General features: G+C 40.6%; 4 protein-coding genes across 4 annotated transcripts in view; 2 read left to right on the forward strand and 2 right to left on the reverse strand.

Moving 5' to 3' along the window:
• Window positions 1–759: 759 nt before the first annotated feature.
• LOC106948143 (methionine-R-sulfoxide reductase B1-A) lies at window positions 760–3082 on the reverse strand. The gene is made up of 4 exons (XM_015033630.1): window positions 2939–3082; window positions 1552–1694; window positions 1322–1436; window positions 760–1186 (listed from the first exon to the last, which is right to left on the reverse strand). Exons 1-4 carry the CDS (start codon window positions 2991–2993, stop codon window positions 1167–1169), a joined length of 333 nt encoding a protein of 110 aa, XP_014889116.1. The 5' UTR covers window positions 2994–3082; the 3' UTR covers window positions 760–1166.
• Window positions 3083–3563: 481 nt separating this feature from the next.
• LOC106948144 (testis-expressed sequence 2 protein-like) lies at window positions 3564–14627 on the forward strand. Its single transcript, XM_015033632.1, has 12 exons — window positions 3564–4306; window positions 7601–8872; window positions 9590–9790; window positions 10143–10422; window positions 10532–10716; window positions 11199–11399; window positions 11941–12040; window positions 13069–13201; window positions 13322–13459; window positions 13563–13772; window positions 13890–14010; window positions 14105–14627. The coding sequence occupies exons 2-12, from the start codon at window positions 7673–7675 to the stop codon at window positions 14249–14251; spliced, it is 2916 nt and encodes a 971-aa protein (XP_014889118.1). The 5' UTR covers window positions 3564–4306; window positions 7601–7672; the 3' UTR covers window positions 14252–14627.
• A 115-nt stretch (window positions 14628–14742) lies between these two features.
• LOC106948145 (60S ribosomal protein L3) lies at window positions 14743–18888 on the reverse strand. Its single transcript, XM_015033633.1, has 10 exons — window positions 18681–18888; window positions 18038–18230; window positions 16782–16950; window positions 16550–16685; window positions 15919–16105; window positions 15669–15829; window positions 15475–15576; window positions 15234–15329; window positions 14987–15106; window positions 14743–14857 (listed from the first exon to the last, which is right to left on the reverse strand). The coding sequence occupies exons 1-10, from the start codon at window positions 18681–18683 to the stop codon at window positions 14798–14800; spliced, it is 1227 nt and encodes a 408-aa protein (XP_014889119.1). The 5' UTR covers window positions 18684–18888; the 3' UTR covers window positions 14743–14797.
• A 1568-nt stretch (window positions 18889–20456) lies between these two features.
• Window positions 20457–21251, forward strand: part of ndufb10 (NADH:ubiquinone oxidoreductase subunit B10) — a 5011-nt gene continuing 4216 nt past the window's right edge. Inside the window, exons 1-2 of the mRNA XM_015033634.1 lie at window positions 20457–20693; window positions 20799–20937. Of these exons, the coding sequence (XP_014889120.1) occupies window positions 20546–20693; window positions 20799–20937 (287 nt within the window). The 5' untranslated portion in view covers window positions 20457–20545. The remainder of the gene's footprint in view (window positions 20694–20798; window positions 20938–21251) is intronic.

Raw genomic sequence — 21251 nt, forward strand, 5'->3', positions numbered from 1 at the left:
GCGGAAAGAGAACATGTTAGAGATTTTGTCGGTATCTTGTCTGAATATATAACATGCACACACACACACACACGCACACACACCTAAAGACAAATACATGAGGACAGTCATACAATTGTACTAATTTGGTTCTCAGTCATTTTCTTTCTATTATGCTTTAAAAGAAAAAGATTTTCTTTTCAATGTGTTTTAAATGTTCAGCCATTTTGCTCATTTTCAGAGGAAAGTTTTAAAAGTTTCAGAGCCCCACAGAGAATTTATCATATGATGGAATAAAGATGAAAAAAACAAAACAAAAAAAAAGTGCAACGTTTTCCTCCAGAACAAAGACTGGCATGAGACTAAGAGGTAATGTTACATTAACATCCAAATGAAAAGCCGTCTTTGCCTAAAAAAAGAAAGAACCAGAACATCTTGGAAGTCTCAGGGATTGCAACAAGCAGCTCTGACACTCACCTGGCTGGAAGTTATTTCTACAAACTTCTCCCACAGAAAAAGAGAAATATGACATTTCCCCCATTCAGATGTAAATTACCTAAATCTTACATTAGTTACGCTTTAGTTTGGAAATGAAAATTTTGGGAAACTGAGCGAGCTTAAACTGGAAGCAGCTGGTGCGTCCAGATCAAGTGTCAACAGATCTGGCCGTCTAGTCTAACGCCTGATCTTAATGTCGCTACTTCCACCTAGTGGCAACATTTTGCATTTAAAGCAATGGCAGCTTTTCTCCAGGCTGGTATTAGACTAAACACAAACAAATTTGATTGAATACATTTATTTGACTCTTATTTTAAACACTGTGCACAATTTGTATAAGATGCTTTTCTCATTTGATAAAACTAATAAATATTACATAAAAGTCTCTAAAAATAAACTTGTCCCATTTCTTTCAGATCGACTGATAAAAAGCACAGAGTTGATATAAACAGTCTGTTTGCATAACGATGTGATCGGTGTGATCAACCTTGTAGCTCAATCGGTGATAATTGCATAATCAAATGGTTTCCACCATCTCTCTCTGTCCTTGCTCTCCAGTGAGGTCATAGTTCATCAGAGTCCTGGGGTTCCCTGAGAGGACTTTGTCCCAGAACACTTCATTCACTGTCCGCACCTGCAGCAGCACAGAGAGGCTTCTGGTCCTTCAGACTCCTGAATCGCAGCTCACCTTACTGTCCATCGACCTTATCTGAGGGTGGGGACAAAAACGAGACATTCAACAACTTCTTCAAATTAGAAAGATGTTTGGCAATGCATTGCTACACAAAGGCTGCCTGGTTTTGTTATAATATGTTGCTAATGGAACGAAGACTAAAGATTTCACCTTTAGGGACGAACTTCAGTGAGTTGCTGAAGATTCAGAAGCGGGAAACGCCCTTGGCTGGACCATCATTCACAAATTCATGTCCCAGTCCGTTTCCGCACTTCCCACACTTCACCTGGGAAAACGTTACACTAATTAGTCAAAACAACGTGTAAGTATTGTCTTTTTTTTATAAGGAGAAATCGTTGGTTTTGCAGTATTCTGCTAATAATCTGAAAGCTTGAAGGCACCTTATAAGCCCCGGGCCTCTCCTTAAATTTGGATACACTGTTTTCATGAATGGTCTCCGTGAAGGCCGGCCAAGGGGACGAGTGCTCGTACTTGGAGCGACTGGAGAACAGCTCATGGTCACATTTAGAGCAAACGTAAATCCCTGAGAGAAAAAGGAGAAGGGATCTTAGAAAAGTTGTGGTTTCAATCCATTACAAATGTATTCACACGCCAAGAACTTTTTTTTTAACCCAAGTTTCATGTCATCTTTGGTACTCTGTGTGACAGACGAACACAAAATAATGCAAATCTGACAAGAACGAAGTTGTTGAAAAAAGAAAGTTACGAGAAGTTTGTTGTTTGAAATGGAACCTGTGAAACCTGAGTGCAGTATTCAAACTATAAAAAGTAATTTTGGCTGCATGATGCTGTGGGGAGCAAAATACAAGGCATTATTTTAAAAAAAAAGTATATTAGAGTAAAAAAAAATTAATTGCTTTGATCAAGTAATTTCAACTTTTATTTATTCACAAATAACACACACTTAGTACAAAGCATGCTTTAAAGGCTTGTTTTACTTTTCCACCATGGAACAGGAATGCTGGATGAAATACTAGGAAATGAAAATAAGAAATGCTTTTAAAAGAGTCTTGTTCAATTATTTTATCATATAAAGTGTTGCAATTATTTCTGAATCAATATACTAATGCAATGCTAAGTGTGAGCAACTGTTTTTGTAATAAATGGGTTGTTTTACGATGTGGATCCCTGGAAGAGTAGCCATCGTCACGGTAATGGCTAATGGGGATCCAAATAAACAAACAAAAAGAAATGCGCATTTAGAAAAATGGCCAACTCAAGGCCTGATCTAAATCCAACTGAGAACCATTAGCAGATTTGATGTGGTTGTGACTGTATTATTTAGAATAGCATAAAGCTTCTAGTATCTCACACCTGAGCATGCGAGTTCTGTTCATATGTATTTTTTTTCTAAGTATTTAGAGCTTTAATGCTTATATATTTCCCTATGTTATGTTCTCCTTTTTAACCACGTAAAACCTCGTTAAGATTCATTCAACGAGAAAATTATGTAACCCGTAGTAATAATTATCTTGTTTTGTAAGATTTGTGTAAGAGTTGCGTCATAGTGCAACCAAAAGAAGGATTAGAAAACTAGAAAATTAGAAAAATTACAAAATTAGAAAACAGAAAATGCTTTTCTGCAAGCATAATACTAACTCATCCACTATGTTCCGGTCCAAGGCGCATTTAAATTTCATTTACTGGACACACTTTAAAAGTTACATAGCGCGTGACGCAAGCAATAACACAACGGGCAGACCAACAGCTTACGTTGGCCAGAAAGCGTAAAAACGTCATAAGAAGTAAGTGTAGAGAAGAAGATACCTGGTTTAAAGTGGTCTTTAAAGACCTCTCCGCCGAAAAACGAGCAAAACGACATCGCTGTCGGTGAACTTAATCCCTTGCACTCTGCCGCACTGAGACAAAACGCAACGAGATTGCGCAACTTCCGGTAACTTCCGGCTCGGTTTGAATTTCGAACTAAAACGTTGCCAAAAAGTTTTGGCCACACGCGGATTTTATTAGATAGCTTAACGAATGTTTATTGTCGACACAGAAAACAATTATCATGATTGACTTTTCTTGGACATCATCACTGCCGGAAACATGCAAAAATAAATTACTGCGCAGTGTGTGAATAGTTTTTGTCATTCCAGTTTGTTTTTTTTTTGTATTAAAAAAAAAGCTGTGCACATAAAGCATAGACAAAACTGATACTTGTTTAATTACAATTTTCAATCTGAAACAAGCTTCTCAGTTGAATAAAAATAACTTTACACATAAATTTGCCCGTGATGTGAATATTTATATGGATTCAAAGATCAGAGACGTTGACTACAATATTACTAACTGCTTTAAAGTGGCCACCTGGAATACAATAAACATGTTTTGTTCGTTAATTTATACATAATCAGCATGAAGTGTCAATAGAAAAGCGCTACCACTTCCCACCGCCACGAGGCTGAAGTGCACTTGGAACAAATCCTAAAATAATAATAATTAACACCAATTTTATGCAGTCTTGTTTAAATATTAGGCTTGAGGTCCTTGGTGCAGCCTGGTGGTCATTTAAAGGCACAGGAAAATGTCTGACTGCAGTGGTCTGTGTTAGCAGCGATTTTGTGCTGCCTGGCCAGAATTTTCCAGGTCGTGCACTTACATAAATCTGCGTACAGGACTGCGGTGTTGGAGTTAAACTCACTCCGTGTTTTGACGCTGCTGAGGCAGCAGGGTGGAGGAGGGGGAGGAGGAGGAGGAGGAGGAGGGAAAAAGAGGAGGAGGAGGAGTTGCCACCGCCACCGCCGCCGCTCGCATCTAATCTGGATTAAAGAGTCCTCTCTGCGGTCAGGATTCCCTGTAATGGTTTTATGATGAACCGAACTGGCCTCACGCTTATTGGAGTCAGCAGCGACGCTTAAACAGCGACGGGTTGAATGACTGAATGATTTTAATTAAGTTTGAGTGAATTTTCGAGACGAGGAGGACCTCCATAGGGCAGTAAAGTTGCTGGTACACAGATGGATGGATACCGATGCGTAGCAGCAGCAGCAGCAGCAGCAACACACACTGCGCTCTGCAGCTGCAGGAGGGCTGAACACTGCAGACCCACGCTTCATGCACGCTTCTGCATTTAACGATGAGAGCATCGTTACCGAATAAACAACGCCATCTTCTTAAGCATGTCACAATCAGGTGAGTAGGTCCTACTGCTGTTATTGACGAGTGCAAATAATCTGACATTTGCATTGCAGATGGCGGTTTTTCCAAAAGTAGTAGAATTGTGGAGTCAGAAAACATCTCCAATAGCTGATCATTTATTTGTCTTCAAATAAGACTTTTTCTTGATGAAAGTCATACAGTACGAATCGATTCTCAGTTATTAAAGTTTTTTTTTTTTTTTTATAATTATCAAAATGCCTGTGGGAGACATTAGAGGTAGATTCCACTCTGATAGCATTGGGATAAATGTTCTGCCTATTTTTAGTCTGCAATCATTGTGTCATCCCAGAGGCATAACCTCCCATTTCTCATTTCTGCTATGCAAAAACTAATCTTTCATTTTATTTTATTTATTGCATTTTATCCCATTGCAACTCCTAATCCAGGATAGACAGAGTGACACGCTACTCAATTCACAATGCTGACTTTAGGGTCAGGTCAGTGTGAGATTTTCAGATGGTTTCATCGAGATTTTACCTTATTCGTCTCTGCTTGTATTTACAAATAAGAAGCGAATTAGGCAGATTGGGGCGGGGGTGGGGGGGGGGGAAAAAATGTGGCTGGTGTTGTGCCACCGATAGCCGTTAATCAGTTTTGTTTATGACTCAGTATTCCATTAAAATTGATTATCAGATACCAATCATTCATACCTTCAGCAACTAGTTTTCATTCTGCATCCTGGATTTCTGCTACCCATGCACCTGATATGTGTGTGTGTGTGTGTGTGTGTGTGTGTGTGTGTGTGTGTGTGTGTGTGTGTGTGTGTGTGTGTGTGTAGGTAAACATCTGATTTCTGATAAACATCTGTTTCTCTGATAAAGAAAAGACAGTTAGACTTTATGAAAGACTTTTCAAAATTCAGAGATTCTTAGAGTCATTGTCCACTTGGAAGAACCATCTGCGTTCAAGCTTTATTTCTTGGCTAATGTCTTGAGTTGTTGTTTTGGTATTTTTCACATAATGTCCATTACTCATGATAATTATGATGTGTTTTTAGAGTGCACATGTTCTTCCTGCAGAAAAACATCCACAAAACATGATTCTGCTCCTCCTGTACATCACAGTTGGTATGGTGTCCCCAGACCTTGAAACTTTCTATTTTTCCTCATAGTCATTGTGACCAAACGCTTGAATTGTGGTTTCATCAGACAAGATGAAATATCTCCTTTGTCCCATGAGCGCATTTCCTTTCAATCCATGCCAGTGGTGTGTTTAATCTTTTATACCATTACTTTTGTATAACTTGGCACTTGTAGATATCTGGAAATTGAACTTAAAAAAGATCCAGTATTGTAGAAGTCTTACAATTCACCCATAGTTGTGTCTCCAGTTAACTCAAACATTGGGAATTAACCTGAAGCTCACAGGGCCATGATATCGTCATGTGGCCTTTCCCAAATTATTTAAAGTCGTAATAATTTTACTGTTTGTAAGCCTGTTAATGTAAAGAACTTTTTATTCTAGCATTTAGCAATCAGAAATAATTTAGCTAATCCTAACTAAAACAGTAAATGCTTAGTCAGATTTAATTTGGCACAATGACAAAGAAATGTTATGTGTATTTTTATACAGCGCATTTAATTATAGGGATTTGATTGCAGATAAGAGTGGTGTGTTGGCACTTGATGCTGTTTTTGTTGCCTTTATTCTGGGTCGTGGGTCTCTTCCACAGTTAGCTGAATAGTCTGGGAACCGCTCTCTAAAACAAATAAAATAATGTCAATCATAAAAAATTGCTTTACTATTGATGTTCAGGTAGGAGTATTTTCCTTTCTCCTCTTATTTGAGCTGAGAATATTTCAGAGTTCTCCCTGGGAAGCTGCCAGGCCTCTTCTGACTCCACTCAGCAGCAAATATATTTCAGGTTTTGCTCCTTATGTCAGCAGGAACTTTTCTCAAATTGACTCCTGAGTCAAAATTGATTAACCTGACGCAGGATCGTCTGCAGCAGCAGCAGCTTAACCATATGCAGAGCGGCACTTCTGGTTAATTAGATTGAAAACGAAAAAGTCCAGGGGGTTTGTGTTCAAATTGATGTCCTGATGATGTTCATGAAGTGGAGGCCTATTGTAGAACCATACAGTAAGCTGCACAAGTCGCTAATGAATTCCTACTATGATGTATAGGAGTGATATTTTTTTTATTTATTTATTTATTTATTTTGCAAAACCGTTTAATTTGGTGGATTATCTAAAATCTTTACACTTAGATTTAAAAAAATTGCACAAATGTAATATTTGAATGCACATGAGAAAATAATATTTGCACCATGAGAATCTGTTGATAGAACAAATGAATGATAAAACTCACTTTAATAACATAATTTTTGGTCAGTCTTTTATTAAAAGCTCTTAAGTGCACAAATATTGACGTTCACAGTTAATCCACTCTTAGCCTGGATCTTATGACATTGTGTACTCTGTCCAGTCTCCCTGACATAATGCATGGCTGTGGTTGTTCACTGTAAACAAACTTTTAAAAGGCTTGCTATAGATCAGCATGCTCTCAAGGGCTTGGTCTAATTGCTGTGCTTTCAAAGCTTTAATGGGCCACAGTTGCTAAAAGCCAGACTTTTTTGTTCTTTGTGTTTGCAACAAAGTAAAGTTTTGGCTCAGCTTTGACATAAGTGGTCATTTTTAATTGGCTCTGTAAATACAAGTCCATCTCACCAAATTAAAATATGATCAAAAGGTTTCTTTTTTTTTCTAGTATTTAAATTAGAAAAAAAAATGAACAAAAAGACATTTCAAAAATGTCTTCTTGTTCATTTGAAAAAACATTCTTATGATGATGATCTGAGACATAGTGTGAGAGTGGAGCCCCCTACTGGCCATGAGGCCATGAGCTCGCTTATGTCTTGCTTATGTCTTGGTTTGGGGCTTATCAATCTATATATATCTTGTTTTACCTGAACGTGACTTTTTGAGTTTAAAGAAACGATGCATGGTGAGGTTCCAAAATGACCAACAGACTAATGTTATTACAAAAAACAAAAAAGTTATGAGATAAACACTTTGGGAGAACTCAAGGGCTCACAAGGGCCTCTGCTGATCTGGAGGCATTTAAAAAGTGGCTTATTCCACTTTGGCCATCTCTGGTTCCCTGAATGCCTGCAGAGGGATAGCTTAAAATGAAGGAAAGCTACAGAGAGGATTGGAAACAAGGGCAGTGCAACTAAAAGGGAAATTAAAGTGTAAAGTGGATGTCTTGCTGCTGATACATTAGCCACAGTTTAACATCTTGTCCCTGTTTCACTCCATTTGCAAGGTACGCCTGGATAAACTGCAGCTAGACCTACAGTTTCACGTTCATGACTTTAACTCCTGGTTTCTATTCATCATGGAGGAGAGCAAGCTTATCTTCAGCTTGGACCACCTTGATGAAGGTCCCTCTGTTGTCTTTTCCAAAGACAAACCGCAAACCCTGGACTGCCAGCATGACCTCAGGCTAAGGATGAATCTAGACCTGAACCAAAGCCACCGCCTCCAGCCTCTCTACCTGCCACACTCACCTTCATCTCCAGGCTCTTTAACAGATTTAACATCATCCTCAGCAGACCTCCTCATCTCGACTGGCTTGGTCAAATCCTCCTCCACAGACCTGAAGCCAAAGGAGAGCAGCACCCTGAGAGGTAAGCCCCTCCTCAGCCTAGTCAAGTCCCTCAGTACAGAAATCTCCCGCCGGGGTGAGCCTGATAACAATCTGTCAAAGTCGGACTCCAAGCTACATCTGCATCCCTGGAAGCAAGTCACTCATCCAAAGATGCCAGAATGCGGGCCTGCATCAGGGGTGTTTAGCGAAAATGAGGAATGGGCATCCTCCCTGTCTGCCGGCAGCATGTCTCCCACTGAACCCCGGGGCAGTTCCCTGATTGCTGAACTGGAGGACACCAGGAGGAGGTTTTCAGAGGCCATGCAGGATCCATTAAGCATGCTGAGTAAGATCATGGGGGATGAGAGCTCTGGAAGTCCCAAGCAGGGCAGAGCATCTGGTACAGGAGACTCGTCAGCCTCCCAGGGAAGCTGTGAAAGAGACGGGAGCAGTGAAGATTTGGACCTCAGGTGCAGAAAGAGAGCGGACAGTGAGCACAGAGCTGTGTGTGACGCTCCACTCAAAAGACTCCAGAAAGATCAACTGATGCAATCTTCAGTCTTCCCGAAACAAAACACGCAAAGCCGAGATAAGGATCTCGAAATCTGCACCTATGGGGATGTAATGGAGCTTCAGATGAGATCTGCAGGGAAGTATCCCGAAACAAACCTCCAATCTCAAGTCTCTTTTTCAGGAACATCGTTGCCTTTTTACTGGCTCATCCCCGTAGGTCTGCTGGCTTACGGACTCTTTGTTCTCCCTCTGCCACCGTACTTCGCCGGTCTGTCCATGGGGATTGCATGTGGCTTTATATCGGGCTTAGTGGTGGTCTTCGTGTTTGCCCCCCGACGTGTCCGCGGCAGAAACAAACAGGGGTCTCAAGGCAATTCCACTCCCATGAACGTAGATCTGCTGGATGGAAAGTCCATGGACACAGAAATCATTGAGGTAATTCCTGAGAAACTCTACTTTTTTTTTTGAATTAGTAATGTTGTTTTGTGTTTATAAATACAAGTTAGACTCTTTAAGACCCAAACTTTTAATCTTGGTCAGTTAAGAGAAGAGGGCCGAGGATTTAGGGAAGTTTTGTAAAGAGGAGTGGTCAGAGATTCCTCTCCAGTGGTGCTGGAGGTTTAAGGTGGATTACTCCTGCTTTTTTCTTTTTAGAATTAAATCCCTAAGAAAGTTTAGAAATTATTCCTTTGCTTGATCTCCTTAGGAGCTTTCTCTTTGTCATATTACTTATTTGGCTATGTAAAAACAAGCCCGCAGCTGTATTATGATTTTGGCATGAGGGAAGGTCTGCGCAGCATCAGATATTTGAGATGCTGTAAAGCATGAGCAGCCCATCATAGATTAATTTTGAGGCTAATTCTGTCTAACAAACTGCTTGCAGGCTCTGCAAGTTCAGCATCTTGGAGAAGGTCATAATGAACACAGAGTTATTGAGATAAACAAAGAGACATTTCAGATACATCCACTGTGGAGTGAGATGGATGCATTCTGCCGGGTCTCATGTTTCCCCTCCTGCTGAGCTGTACTGTTACATTTTGCTCTGTCGCTGAGACTTTATCACCAACTCACAGGTTATTTATTGCTTCCATTGCAATTTGTGATTTTAGATTTGGAGGTGTATCTTTTTTTTTTTTTTTTTTTTTTTTTCAGGGCTGGATGAATGAGGCGCACAGCTATGATCCCGACACCTTCCACCCCTCCATAATGCACTCAGTTTATGTGACGCTGGATGGCAGCAGGCTTCACTTGGCAAACCCCCGTGCCAACATTCCCCGGTGGGCAGCTTTTGATGAGCCACTCCACGAAGCCGTGTTTCTGCACAACCGTACTTGCCAGCTGGCTAACAGCAAGGTGAATGTTTGATCAAACAAATCTAACCTGTTTAGAACAGAGCACAGACCTTGACGGGGGGGAGAAGGAGAAAGCAGAGGTGACCTCTGAACTGAACTTTTCACACTGACCTGTCTGCACCCACTTTGTCACCTAACACTGAGGTGACAGACCTACAGGACCAAGTGATGATGCACTGAACAAACTTGACCTCTCTGCACTTAGCAAGCTTGCAAAGCCTTTCAGCTTAATGACAGGAGAAACATTTTGCATGCCGTCCCTTTGACATGCACATTTAAGGCTTATAAGAATGAAGATAAAATGGAAACGACTGCTATTTGTCAGTGGCTGATGCAAATGTTGTTCCTCCCAGGTGTCTCTGGTGCCTCCTGGTTTAGCTCGCAAGAGGGTTTGGAACAAGAAGTACCCCATCTCCATCACTCTGGCTGAGGGGGAGCTGGAGGTAGAGAGTCTATTGGAAGGGCAGGAGGAGGGTGAAACAGCAGAGAAACCCAGCATCCCTAGCCAACGGTCTCCTGCCACTCTGTACCTGTTTGGCCGCACAGGAAGAGAGAAAGAGGAATGGTTTCAGCACCTTCTGTCTGCTTCGAAGGCTGCGCCCCAAAGTGAATCGAACCCAGAGGAGAACACAGGTAATAAGAATGTATTTACCTGGTGAGCAACTTATCTTATTTTGATAAGGCGTTCATGCAGAAAATCGGGGTTTTATCAACCAGCTGTCATCTTCTATCTGTCACACAGAAGCACAGACTGGCGGCGGAGAGGCTGTTAAGGAAGCCCCAGAGGAGTTTGCCGACTTGTCGATGAAAACAAGAACGCTGCTGGAGTACAGCACCTACATGATGCAGCTGATTGGCTCAGACAGAAATAGTCCCGCTCTCAGCCCCAGCTGCAGTAACAAAGGAAGCCCCTCAGCTGGCAAAAAGGTCCACAAGCTACATCTGTACTTAGCTTTAGCTCCAATATGACTCATATAGTGCCTTGCATAAAATCCTGAGAATTTTCAAAGTTGCTAACTGTCTTTGGGGATTTATGGGAATCAGTGGGTTTTTATTGGGATAAAAAGAAATAAATCTGGAATTTGAACTGTCAAAGTTTGCCCTTTTAAATATGGTTTGAGAAAATACTAGATATTTTAGCATTAATTTGACAAGCAGATTTCTTGCAAATACAGTTTAGTATAACAATGTTATTTTTCAATGAAATGCACATAGCACACTATTATCTGCCACTTTAACCAGCTTCCTTGTTCATGCTGAAGTTGTGACATGGTTAAAATGTGAAAAGTTAAAGTCCTGGGAATTCTGTTGCAAGGCACTGTAATTGGAATTACTGACTAAACAAAGTACCAGATCCAAGCTGCTTATTTTGTCACCCGTTAGAATAACTTTCTTTATATTCTCCACAGATTTCCACTGAAAATTGTGTTTCTGGGAGTGAAGCTGGAGGGGACATCGGGGCAGTCACTGAGTCGGGTGGATGCTCCACAGACAGCCAGCCTGCGTGGATAAATTCTCTGGTGGGGAGGATTTTCTGGGACTTTCTCCGAGAAAAATACTGGGCCGATCAAGTGGCTCACAAAATCCAGAAGAAACTCAGTAAGATCAAGGTGAAGCTGACTGATTTGGTGTTCCTGACAGATGTTTTTTTTTTTTAGAAAATATTTGATCCATCAGGGAGTGTTCAAGGACTTGCATGTAACCGACTACATTAAAGCAAAAATGAGACACTCGTTTCTTTTTATCACATCGGCAGTGGGCACGTTAACGGTTTAACAATGATAAATTGCATGTCTTTAAGTATTGCTTTGCACAAGATCATAAGACTTTACAACAGTCACACATACTCTTCAGCTCTTTGTTTACATGAGAGCGAGAGCGTTTGCTGACAATGCACTCTCCCAGGTTTCCAAGGCAGGTGGGATACTACAGAAGAGAAATGATGACGCTGCATCACTCATTACTCATTTCCTCTTCTTTTTGCCTCACACCGTCCCTTATAGTCTCCTGCATGCACACACATTCATCCACACCTCAGCTAACCCTTCCTGCTTATTGGTTTGAGAGGTAGATCTCTGCCTCTGTGAGGTTTTTCTCTTTGATATCAATACTCCGTACTTACAGATGAAATTCTCCTCCTGTTTTATACAGTTGCCTTACTTCATGAATGAGTTGACCCTAGCTGATCTGGACATGGGAAGCTGCCTTCCTCAGGTCTTAACCACATCAACACCTGCACTGGATCGCAGAGGTACAGCACGCTTTATGCCAGTCTTATTAGTGCCTCTGAAAAAAGCCAAAACACTTTGTTAATGAAGACTGAAAGTACTAAACAGACAAGAAAAAATAAACATGGAATTTGTGAGGCTGATTAATCCAAACTCGGAAAACTTGGCAAACAACATTGTGGTGGACTGGTATTGCAGAAAGAGATAAGCTTAAGCAAGGCTGAGGATAGAGTCAGACGATACAGATAAGTTAATTAGAAAGAAAGAACAGCCACGACATAGTGATCTAGAAACCAAAGAAAGGCAAACTAAGGACATCTCCAATGTTAATTTGACATCATACATAATCCTGTCCTCTTTCAACAGTCCCAGTGTATGTATGTAAGTTGAAATTGGCCCTAGGAGTTGGTGCATCAGTGCATCATTGTTCATCCCATGTGCCTTTTTGCTGCCTGTGATGGACTAGCGACCTGACCTGACCGTGGTGCACCCTGACTCTCGCTGAAAGAATAATTCAAAATATCTTCTTAGTACCACTAATGGCACATGTACCCCAGTTTGGAAAATATGGTAATAGATTTTTCCTAAATTTGGTTTACGATGAGCGGATAAACATCATGGTTTGGTATTAATTTCTTGGAACGAAACCACAAATATTTAAATTGTTAGTAAAATGATCAAGCTGAACATGAAAATTCCAATTACTCTTAAAAGTAAACCTAACCTAAGTATCCCATTATATTTTTTATTTCTATCTAGCAAGCAAAACAAGTGTACTCAGATGGTTCAGGTCATAATCTTGTTTGTTGTGTAACAAATAGGATCGCACCCTCTCATTGTCTCACTTAGTGAAGTGATTAGCAATCCTCTTAATCTAGCATTTCCATCCAGGACATGTCAAAGCTAGGCCCTACTGATCTAGCATCACTCCGGCCAGATTAGCTTTTGGCTCATGCTCCAAGACAACCTCATGGCTTAGATCAGAGTCCATTAAGAACACTGTTTGTCCGTATCCCCGCTACTTATCTTCCTCCTCCCGTTTGACCTCCAGGTTTGTGGCTGGACCTGGAGTTAGTGTACACAGGCTGCCTTCAGATGACCCTGGAGACTAAGATGAACCTGTGTAAGCTGGGCAAAGAGGGAGAGGCCGAAGCTCACAACATTCCTGAGAACCTGCAAATGGGGTGAGCCCCCCTAGGGAACTTTACATGAATATGCTGGGGTTTAATGAAGAAAAAAGTTCAGAGCTCGAGGTTCACAGCAACGTATGCAACTGTGTTTTTTTTGTTTTGTTTTTTTTTTAGCTTTAAGCCCAGGCTGTGTATACTAGCAGATAGTGACGAAGAGTCCTCCAGTGCTGGGTCTTCTGACGAAGAGGAAATACCCCCATTTGATCCACAGAGTTCACAGGGTGATAAGAACACTCCTGCAGGAGCTGATGGGTGAATTTTTGCCACGAACATAATTAAATCACAGAAGCACGACATATCAGCTGTGCAAAGCTACTGATTTACTCGCCAACTTTGCAGTTTTTCTTCTTTGCAGGCACGCAGGTGGTAGTACAGGCAGGAAAATCCTGAGATTCGTGGATAAAATAGCAAAATCCAAATACTTCCAAAAAGCCACCGAAAATGAGTACATCAAGAAGAAAATAGCCGAAGTCTCCAACATGCCCCTGATGCTCAGTGTCGAGGTCCTGGAGCTTTCTGGAACACTCACCATCAACATACCTCCTCCTCCGACTGATAGGATCTGGTACTTACCTTTACCGTCCGGATCGTAATTTCTTTTTAAGATTTTCATATTTACAAGAAACTGCATGTATGTTTTCATCTTCCGTCGTGTTCCTCACTAACTCTTGTTTGGTTTCAGGTATAGTTTCCGAGGCCCTCCCAGGTTAGACCTCCATGTGCGGCCCATGCTTGGAGAGAGGGAGGTCACCTTCACTCACGTGACGGAGTGGATCGAGAAAAAACTCCAGTGCGAGTTCCAGGTCGGTCCGTCAATTCACCGTCTGCGTCGCCTTCATGTGATTTAAAAATCCCTGTATTGATTGGTAAATGTGTTTACTCTCTGTATCTGAACAGAAAATATTCGTCATGCCCAACATGGATGATTTATATCTGCCCCTGATGACATCTGGCCTGGAAAACCCACCTGCATCCAGCCATTCCTCTGTGATTTCAACTTCCCACCAGTCTTCCATGGAGTCTCAGGAATACATGTCAGAATAGCGCCACCCTGTGGCTGCAGAGCATATGTAATGTTGAAGAAAACTAGATGTTGTGCATCTGTTGTGATGACGCTTTGAGAGTGCAGCAGGTTGATGGTGATCCTAAATGACCTTGTAATTAGTGAAGGAAAAATGCTTCCTGCTGAACTCAAACTGTGACCTTGGGACCACCAGAACTGTGGGGACCAGGATAAGCGCCCCCTTCAGGGAGTTTACTCAATTGCATTTATTAACTAACAAATTTCTTCTTTTTTTTAAGTAGTGCAAAACTGATCAACTGAAACTGCACAACACAAAAAGACTTTCATCATTCCATCCATCCATCTTGCATGATATTATTTTATGTTCTTTTCAAATTAAAAATGATTTAAAATTTCTAAATGTGTCATGTTTTCAAGTTTTATGTGCAGACCTTGTTCATAATAGAAAAACATGCGTCTATTCCTGGTAAGATTCTGAGAAAGACAAACTCAAAAAAACAAAAACACGTTGTGAATTAGTAAAACATATTTATTGTTCTGCAAGTAGATTATCAGAAGCCATTCTTTCAGGCCTCCTCTGACAGAGGTTGTGGCATTGTCTTTAGAGGATCTTTTTTCAGTGGCCCCTATGAACAGAGGAGAGGTTAAATTTAAAAAAAAAAAAAAAAACTTCTGATCCTTAAATTGCAAATTCATGCTATGATAAACTTGCTTCTTGCTTTGTACTTATTGAAATTAAGCTTTAACACACTCACCATGAAAGCTCTCTTCTCTTGGGCCATTTGGAAGCGCCCATGTCCGAATTTGGAAGTGGTGTCGATGAATTTGAGCTCAATGGACTCCTTGGCCCTGCGTGACGTGAGTGTGAGCAAGGACTGCAGGAAGACACGCATACTTAGTTGAATTTCAACTTTAACTTCAGTGTTTAAGTATCTCAAATAAGAAAGGTCTAACATCACACCTGAACGATACGTTTTTCTGTAAAACGTATCGTCTCCCTACCTTTCTGAGTGTGAGGACACGTTTTTTAGCACCAACAACGCAGCCTTTCACCATGACAAAATCATTATTTACTTCACCATAGCGAGGAAAACCCCCCTATGGAGAGAAAATACAGAAAACTGAGCTGACTCCTGAATTGATTTTAAAGATTTTTGCTCATCTTTACAAGGGTGCCAATAAATTTGGAGAGTGCTGTGAATATGAGTGTTATCACAAGCAGTGACATGAGTTCAGATGGTACCATTGGAGTGATGGTTTTCTGACTGAGGTCGTAGCCGGTGGAGGCATTGTTTCGCACCACCTTTCCATCCTGGATGTGAACGCCTCTGCCGATACGAAATATCTGAGGACACATTAGGAAGCCTCAGAGGTGAAGGCAGTTATCATCATATTGAACTAGTCATTTATTTATAGTTTTGAGAAAATCAGGTTAACCTTCTTGTTGATCTCAGTGCGGTGCTGATAGCCTTTCTGACCGGCCCGAGCTATAGTGAAGGCCACACGTGCAGGATGCCAGGCACCGATGCAGGCCACCTTTCTCAGCCCCTTGTGGGTCTTTCTGGGAAGCTTCTTCGTGTGCCAGCGACTTGTAACTCCTTAATGTAGGAAGCACAGATCCAATCTGTCTTGTCATGCGTATTATGGACGGTCCTGTTACTGCAACAAGCTACAGCACAGATCCTACCTTTGAAGCCATGACCTTTGGTGACTCCAATGACATCAATCATCTCATCCTGGTAAAACACTGCGGATATGGGCACGGCTTTCTCCAAGTGCTCCTTGGCCCAGTCCACTTTATCTGTGACTCTGCCTCCATTCAGCTGCACCTCCATGATGTGAGCCTTCTTCTGCCTTATGGGCAGCAGTCGCATCTAGAAACAAGACAAAAGAACGACAAGTAAATCAAACCCTGAAGTCTCGGGCGATTGTGTTGCCGTTAAGTGGGGGATGAAAGACGTCTGGCTTTCAACCAGCTACAATTAGAATTGTTAGAAGTCATATTTAAAAATGACTTCTAATAATAAAAATGACTCATGTTGTTATCGGCTCTGTGCAGAAAAAAACAAGGATCCATAAAGCCATTTTAAGATCTGACAACTTTTCCAAGCTTTAAATAATCTGCTTTAGCTGCCAGTATTGATCCTGAAAAAATATTTTTAAACTGATATTTGAAACTGGACTCCTCAGTTCTCCTCCTCAGACTCAGTGTCGTGGCCTGAGCCAACGTGCTAGGGATTTTTACAAGCTGTTCTGTCCGTTGCCTGCTTCTTGTGAAGTGTTGTCGCTACACAGTGGCACAGGTGAATTAAGCCCACCTGAGAGTGAACAATAACCCTGATGACTGAACAGTACTTCTTCATCAGATTCAAATCCTTCTCCAGCTGTTTGTTTCCGGTCTCATCCTGCCACTTCTTGCTGTACTTGGTGAAAGCCTTCTTCTTGCTCTTCGCCCTGAAACACAGACGGCCTCAGTGGAAACGGACGGCTTTTTAGCTGGTCTCTCAATTAAATGTTGGCGCTGAAAGATGAACCGCTCATTGTACGCACCAGTTTTTATAAAATCTGCGTCTGCACTCGTCACTGAGATGCTCGGCAAAGATGGTTTTCAGAGTACGCAAGCCCCGGACCGTCTGAATATAACCCACAATCCCCACAACAATGACTGGAGGGGTCTCAATAATGGTAACGGCCTCAACTTCTTCTCGCTTTGATATCTCTGTAATGCAGACAAAAGTGGAAAATGGTTTTATTGTACATACACACAATTTCAGTCGAATGTTGAAATCAGCAGCATAAATCTTATAAATCTTACATTGATTTTTACATGTTAATTTAATTGATTAATTGAGACAGTACAGTATAGTATTCTTAGGTTAAAAACCCAACTTTGATTCCCCCAAATGTATTCTCCATTAATATCTCCATCTTTATCTCCTCTGACTTTAAAACATTTTCCTTAAAGGAATTTTACTTGCCCAAGTGGACAGCTGAAAAAATTGGGCAATCCAGAATGTGTTGATTCAGTGAGGACAGTAACAAGGGTCTTCCAGTGCTGCCACTTTTATTACAACCTTGAGGAGCGAATTTATTGTTTATTTTTTGAAGTTAACTTTTTTTTTTTTTAAGCTCAGAACCCAATAATTTTAATGGAGATTTTACTTAAATGCAAACTCTGAGCCAGTAAACCAACAAATTTAAATAAACTACAAACTCTGCCAAGATGAGTGGTCAAATTTACAACTAGATTTATGCCAGAAACATGATCAAGATGCAACTTCTCAGGGGAAAAACGACCACAAATATTAATCCTGTTGTATTTAGAGTTAAAACCAAAGCCATATCCCTGGGAGATTAAAATTTAAAATTATTTTTACTCAACCAAGAAGTTTCTGGAAGTAAATGTGGCAGAAATCTCTCAGATGATATTCAGCTTTCTGCATATTTCCACTAGTATTCTGACAATTTATGTGAGGAAATATATGAGGTTGGAAGAAATGGAACAGAAGACTGAAATTAATTAGAAAGCCACAGAAAAAAAAACTGCTATATTTACTAGAAATAGAAAAGAGATTAACCCTCCAGACCCCACTAAGGGACAAGGGTGTAAAGAAAATGGATGGATGGATGGATGGATGGATGGATGGATGGATGGATGGATGGATGGATGGATGGATGGATGGATGGATGGATGGAGAAAAGAGATGGTAATTATTGGCATTCAAATAACAGAGAATAGCACGTAGTAACTAAGTTTTTGTGACTAGAAGCTGAACAACTTCACTGTTTTTCTAATATGCGCTTACTTAGGCCAGGGCGGTGCACCTCCCTCAGAGTGTGGGTCATGCCAGCTTTATATCCCAGGAAGGCAGTGAGGTGGACGGGGTGGCTGGGGTCGTCTTTGGGCCACGTGCGGACCCTGCCCCTGTGCTTCTTGCTGCGCCTGCGGGGCAGGAACCCCATGTGGCCGTGCCGTGGGGCGTGGAACTTGCGATGAGACTGAAAAACACCAGAAGCAGCGCTGAAGAGAGGCAGGTGACCGCCTGAACATTCAATTAACATGGGTGAGATTTGCACTGAAACATTAAAACAACCTTTTCCAGTCTTGAACTAATCCACAAACATTCTTCACATTCTGATATTTTTAAATAAAAGTAGAGCTACCTGGGTACTAAAGGTCATTTTGTAAGGACTTATTTTAGCTGTAGAAGTCCCACGTGAATTATGTCTCCCAATAAGAACTAGAAATTCACTCTTTACATAACCAGCTACTAATCTAACATAGTGTCCTCAGTGATAACGATTACAATATTTAAATAGTCTATTGCTTTTAAATCCACCAGTCAAAAAACACACATGCTTCCATATGAAGGACATCATGGGATACAGCCATGAAAAACTGACGAAAATATAACCCAAATTAACCCAAAACAGTGACCCAATACTGACCATGACTTTGCAGCCGTCCAGGCAAAGGAGAGCAGGAAAAAGGAACTAGTACTGCTGCAAGTGTCACACATAAGATGATACACAGATTAAGCACTCTAATTTGGTGTTTGGCCCCATCCAAGAGACATATTCTCTTTCAAACAAGGCGATCTTTGCCAAGCCCTGACAGGAGAAGACAGCGACAGGGAAAAGGGTAAAGCGAAAGGTCTGAGGTGGGCTGGGAGGCCCAGCAGACAGCAACTGTACAACCAATAAAGGAGAGAGGGAGGACAACGGGGGCTTCACTGTCATGAAACCAAGGTTTAATTGGACTTTATTTATCCCAGCCAGCGAATTAAAGATTTAACCTTACTCTGATGAGTCTTTACTTTCTGCTCTAATATGAGATGGACTTTGTTTGTTGCTACAACTACCTGCTGTCAGAGTGTAGACAATTCCTTGGGTACACTTGTGTACTTACTCATGTGATCATGGTACCAGCTAAAGATAGACACACTAGAAGATGCAACGTGATGCAATAATATCTGAGTCATCTGAGAGAAGACTTGAATCTGATCTGGTCAAATAGTTTAATTGCTTCCCTGTAAACACAGCTCGCTCCTAAAGTTTACTTTGAAACCGAACCTATGGCAGTCATCAGTCCTCAGGGTCTGAATTGTTGCTCAGATAGGTTTTTGTATTTTAATCAGTCTGTCTAGGAGATTTTAATTAGGAGTTCATGGGTTTTTCTTTTTTCCGGAGTATGAATTCAAACATGAAGAACGTAGTTTTTTTTAAGATCTGGTTACTGAACTTGAATATGAATCATGGTTATCTAGCCACCAGTGAGTAGGCTGGAAACGGAGGTAAAAAGAAATCAGAATGTTGTCAGGAGAAAGCTACAAAATGAGGTCTTTCAGAGACATTTTGACTCACCAAGTCTCGAAAATAATCCATATGCTAGATGGTTCTTTGGCAAGAATGCCAGAAATAAAAAGTTTCTTCTGTCCTACCATTACAAATGTGAAACAATCGTTTGGTAAACAAAGGTGATATTCATGAGAATAAAAGAATATGCAGAAAAGTACCTCAAGTACAGTGAAGGATCTATGATGCTGTGGACTTGATCCAAAAAATCCTAGGATCCTTGTTAAAGATAATTTAAGCATGACTCTTTCAAAATCTGCACTTTTTGAATATTACTATGTTGTCATACCTTACATTTAGCTTTCTATCAAAGGTCAACAGTAGAGCAACAAATAAATACTTTGTCAAAGGAATATGAATGTTTGTGATGGTTGAAATAAAGCTGAATAAATACAATAATTAATTCTGCATAGCACTTTAACTGTAAAACTTTTTTTCTGTTATAGTCTGAGACCTGTTGAGAGAGACTAATTACTTAAGCTGACAAATAAAACAAATTTTGTAAAACTGAAGAATGAGATAATTAAATCAACACTAAAACAATTATGTATACACATTTAACATTTTAATCAGTGATTATTTGCCTATGTTTTAATCAAATAATTAAAATATGTGTGTTGAATTGTGGAACTTTTGAGCTCTTTCTAGCTCTCTTGCACCTCCTAGTGGATTTAAAAAGCACAACAGCTCAACCTTTATTTTTCGACCTTCGTGTTTTAAATATAATGTTCGAGAAAATTTTCGTTTTATTTTTATTTTTTTACATTATTTCTCATCAAAATCCTTTTTCCGTCATAATCACAAAAAACCCGCAGCTGCTAAATTATTTTTTTATTTATATTTTATTGACCTCTAATTCGCCATTGTGGTGTGTCTACTACGCATGCGCCACCTCGAAAGGAACTCTGCCGAGGTCGAACTGTAGGATCTGTATAATCTTGAGCAAAACAAGATACAAAATGCCCAACGACTATGATAAAGCAGTATACCCCGAACCTCCGCGACAAACTCCGGCCGTGGATAAGCAGACGGCGCTGCCAAACCCAGCTCTAATTCTGACTAAACTGTTCTATTACACCGTGGACCTTCCTGTCACCACATTTAGAGGTAAGAGAAGCTAACGGGGCTAACAACAGGACACAGTGCAAGCTAACACGGCCTTCATTTGGTTTTCCTTCCCTCAGCATGCCGCTTGTTTCTCTCTATTTCCAGATACTATCGACAGCATTCGGTCTAAAAATAAGCTGGTCTACTACCACCAGAAGTTTCGCCGTGTTCCCTACCTGACGGAATGCCAGGAGGGAGACTTCACCTGCTACTATGAGGCTGACATGCAGTGGAGGAGAGACTAGTGAGTTGGAACTAATTATAAAGAAATAATAAGTGTTTTCAAAAATAAGTCTAAAAGACTTGCATCCCCAAGGTTTCTATGCATTTTCATTCATGCAGTATAAAAATCCCACAACAGAATGACAGTAATGGTACAAAGAATCCTATCTTCATTCGGTGAGCTTTGTCATTATTTTTCTCATTAGGCAACAAATCACATTTCTTTTTTTAATTTCACAAATGAGCAATTTTCTTTTCAAGAAAATGCATTCACTCCATTTTTTTTTGGGGGGGGGGGGGGGGCATGTTTCTTTTTTTTTTTTATTAAAACTAAAA

The sequence above is a fragment of the Poecilia latipinna genome, unplaced genomic scaffold (assembly GCF_001443285.1).
Source record: "Poecilia latipinna isolate Pla-1442-1.1 unplaced genomic scaffold, P_latipinna-1.0 Scaffold275, whole genome shotgun sequence".
Classification (NCBI taxonomy): Eukaryota; Metazoa; Chordata; class Actinopteri; order Cyprinodontiformes; family Poeciliidae; genus Poecilia; species Poecilia latipinna.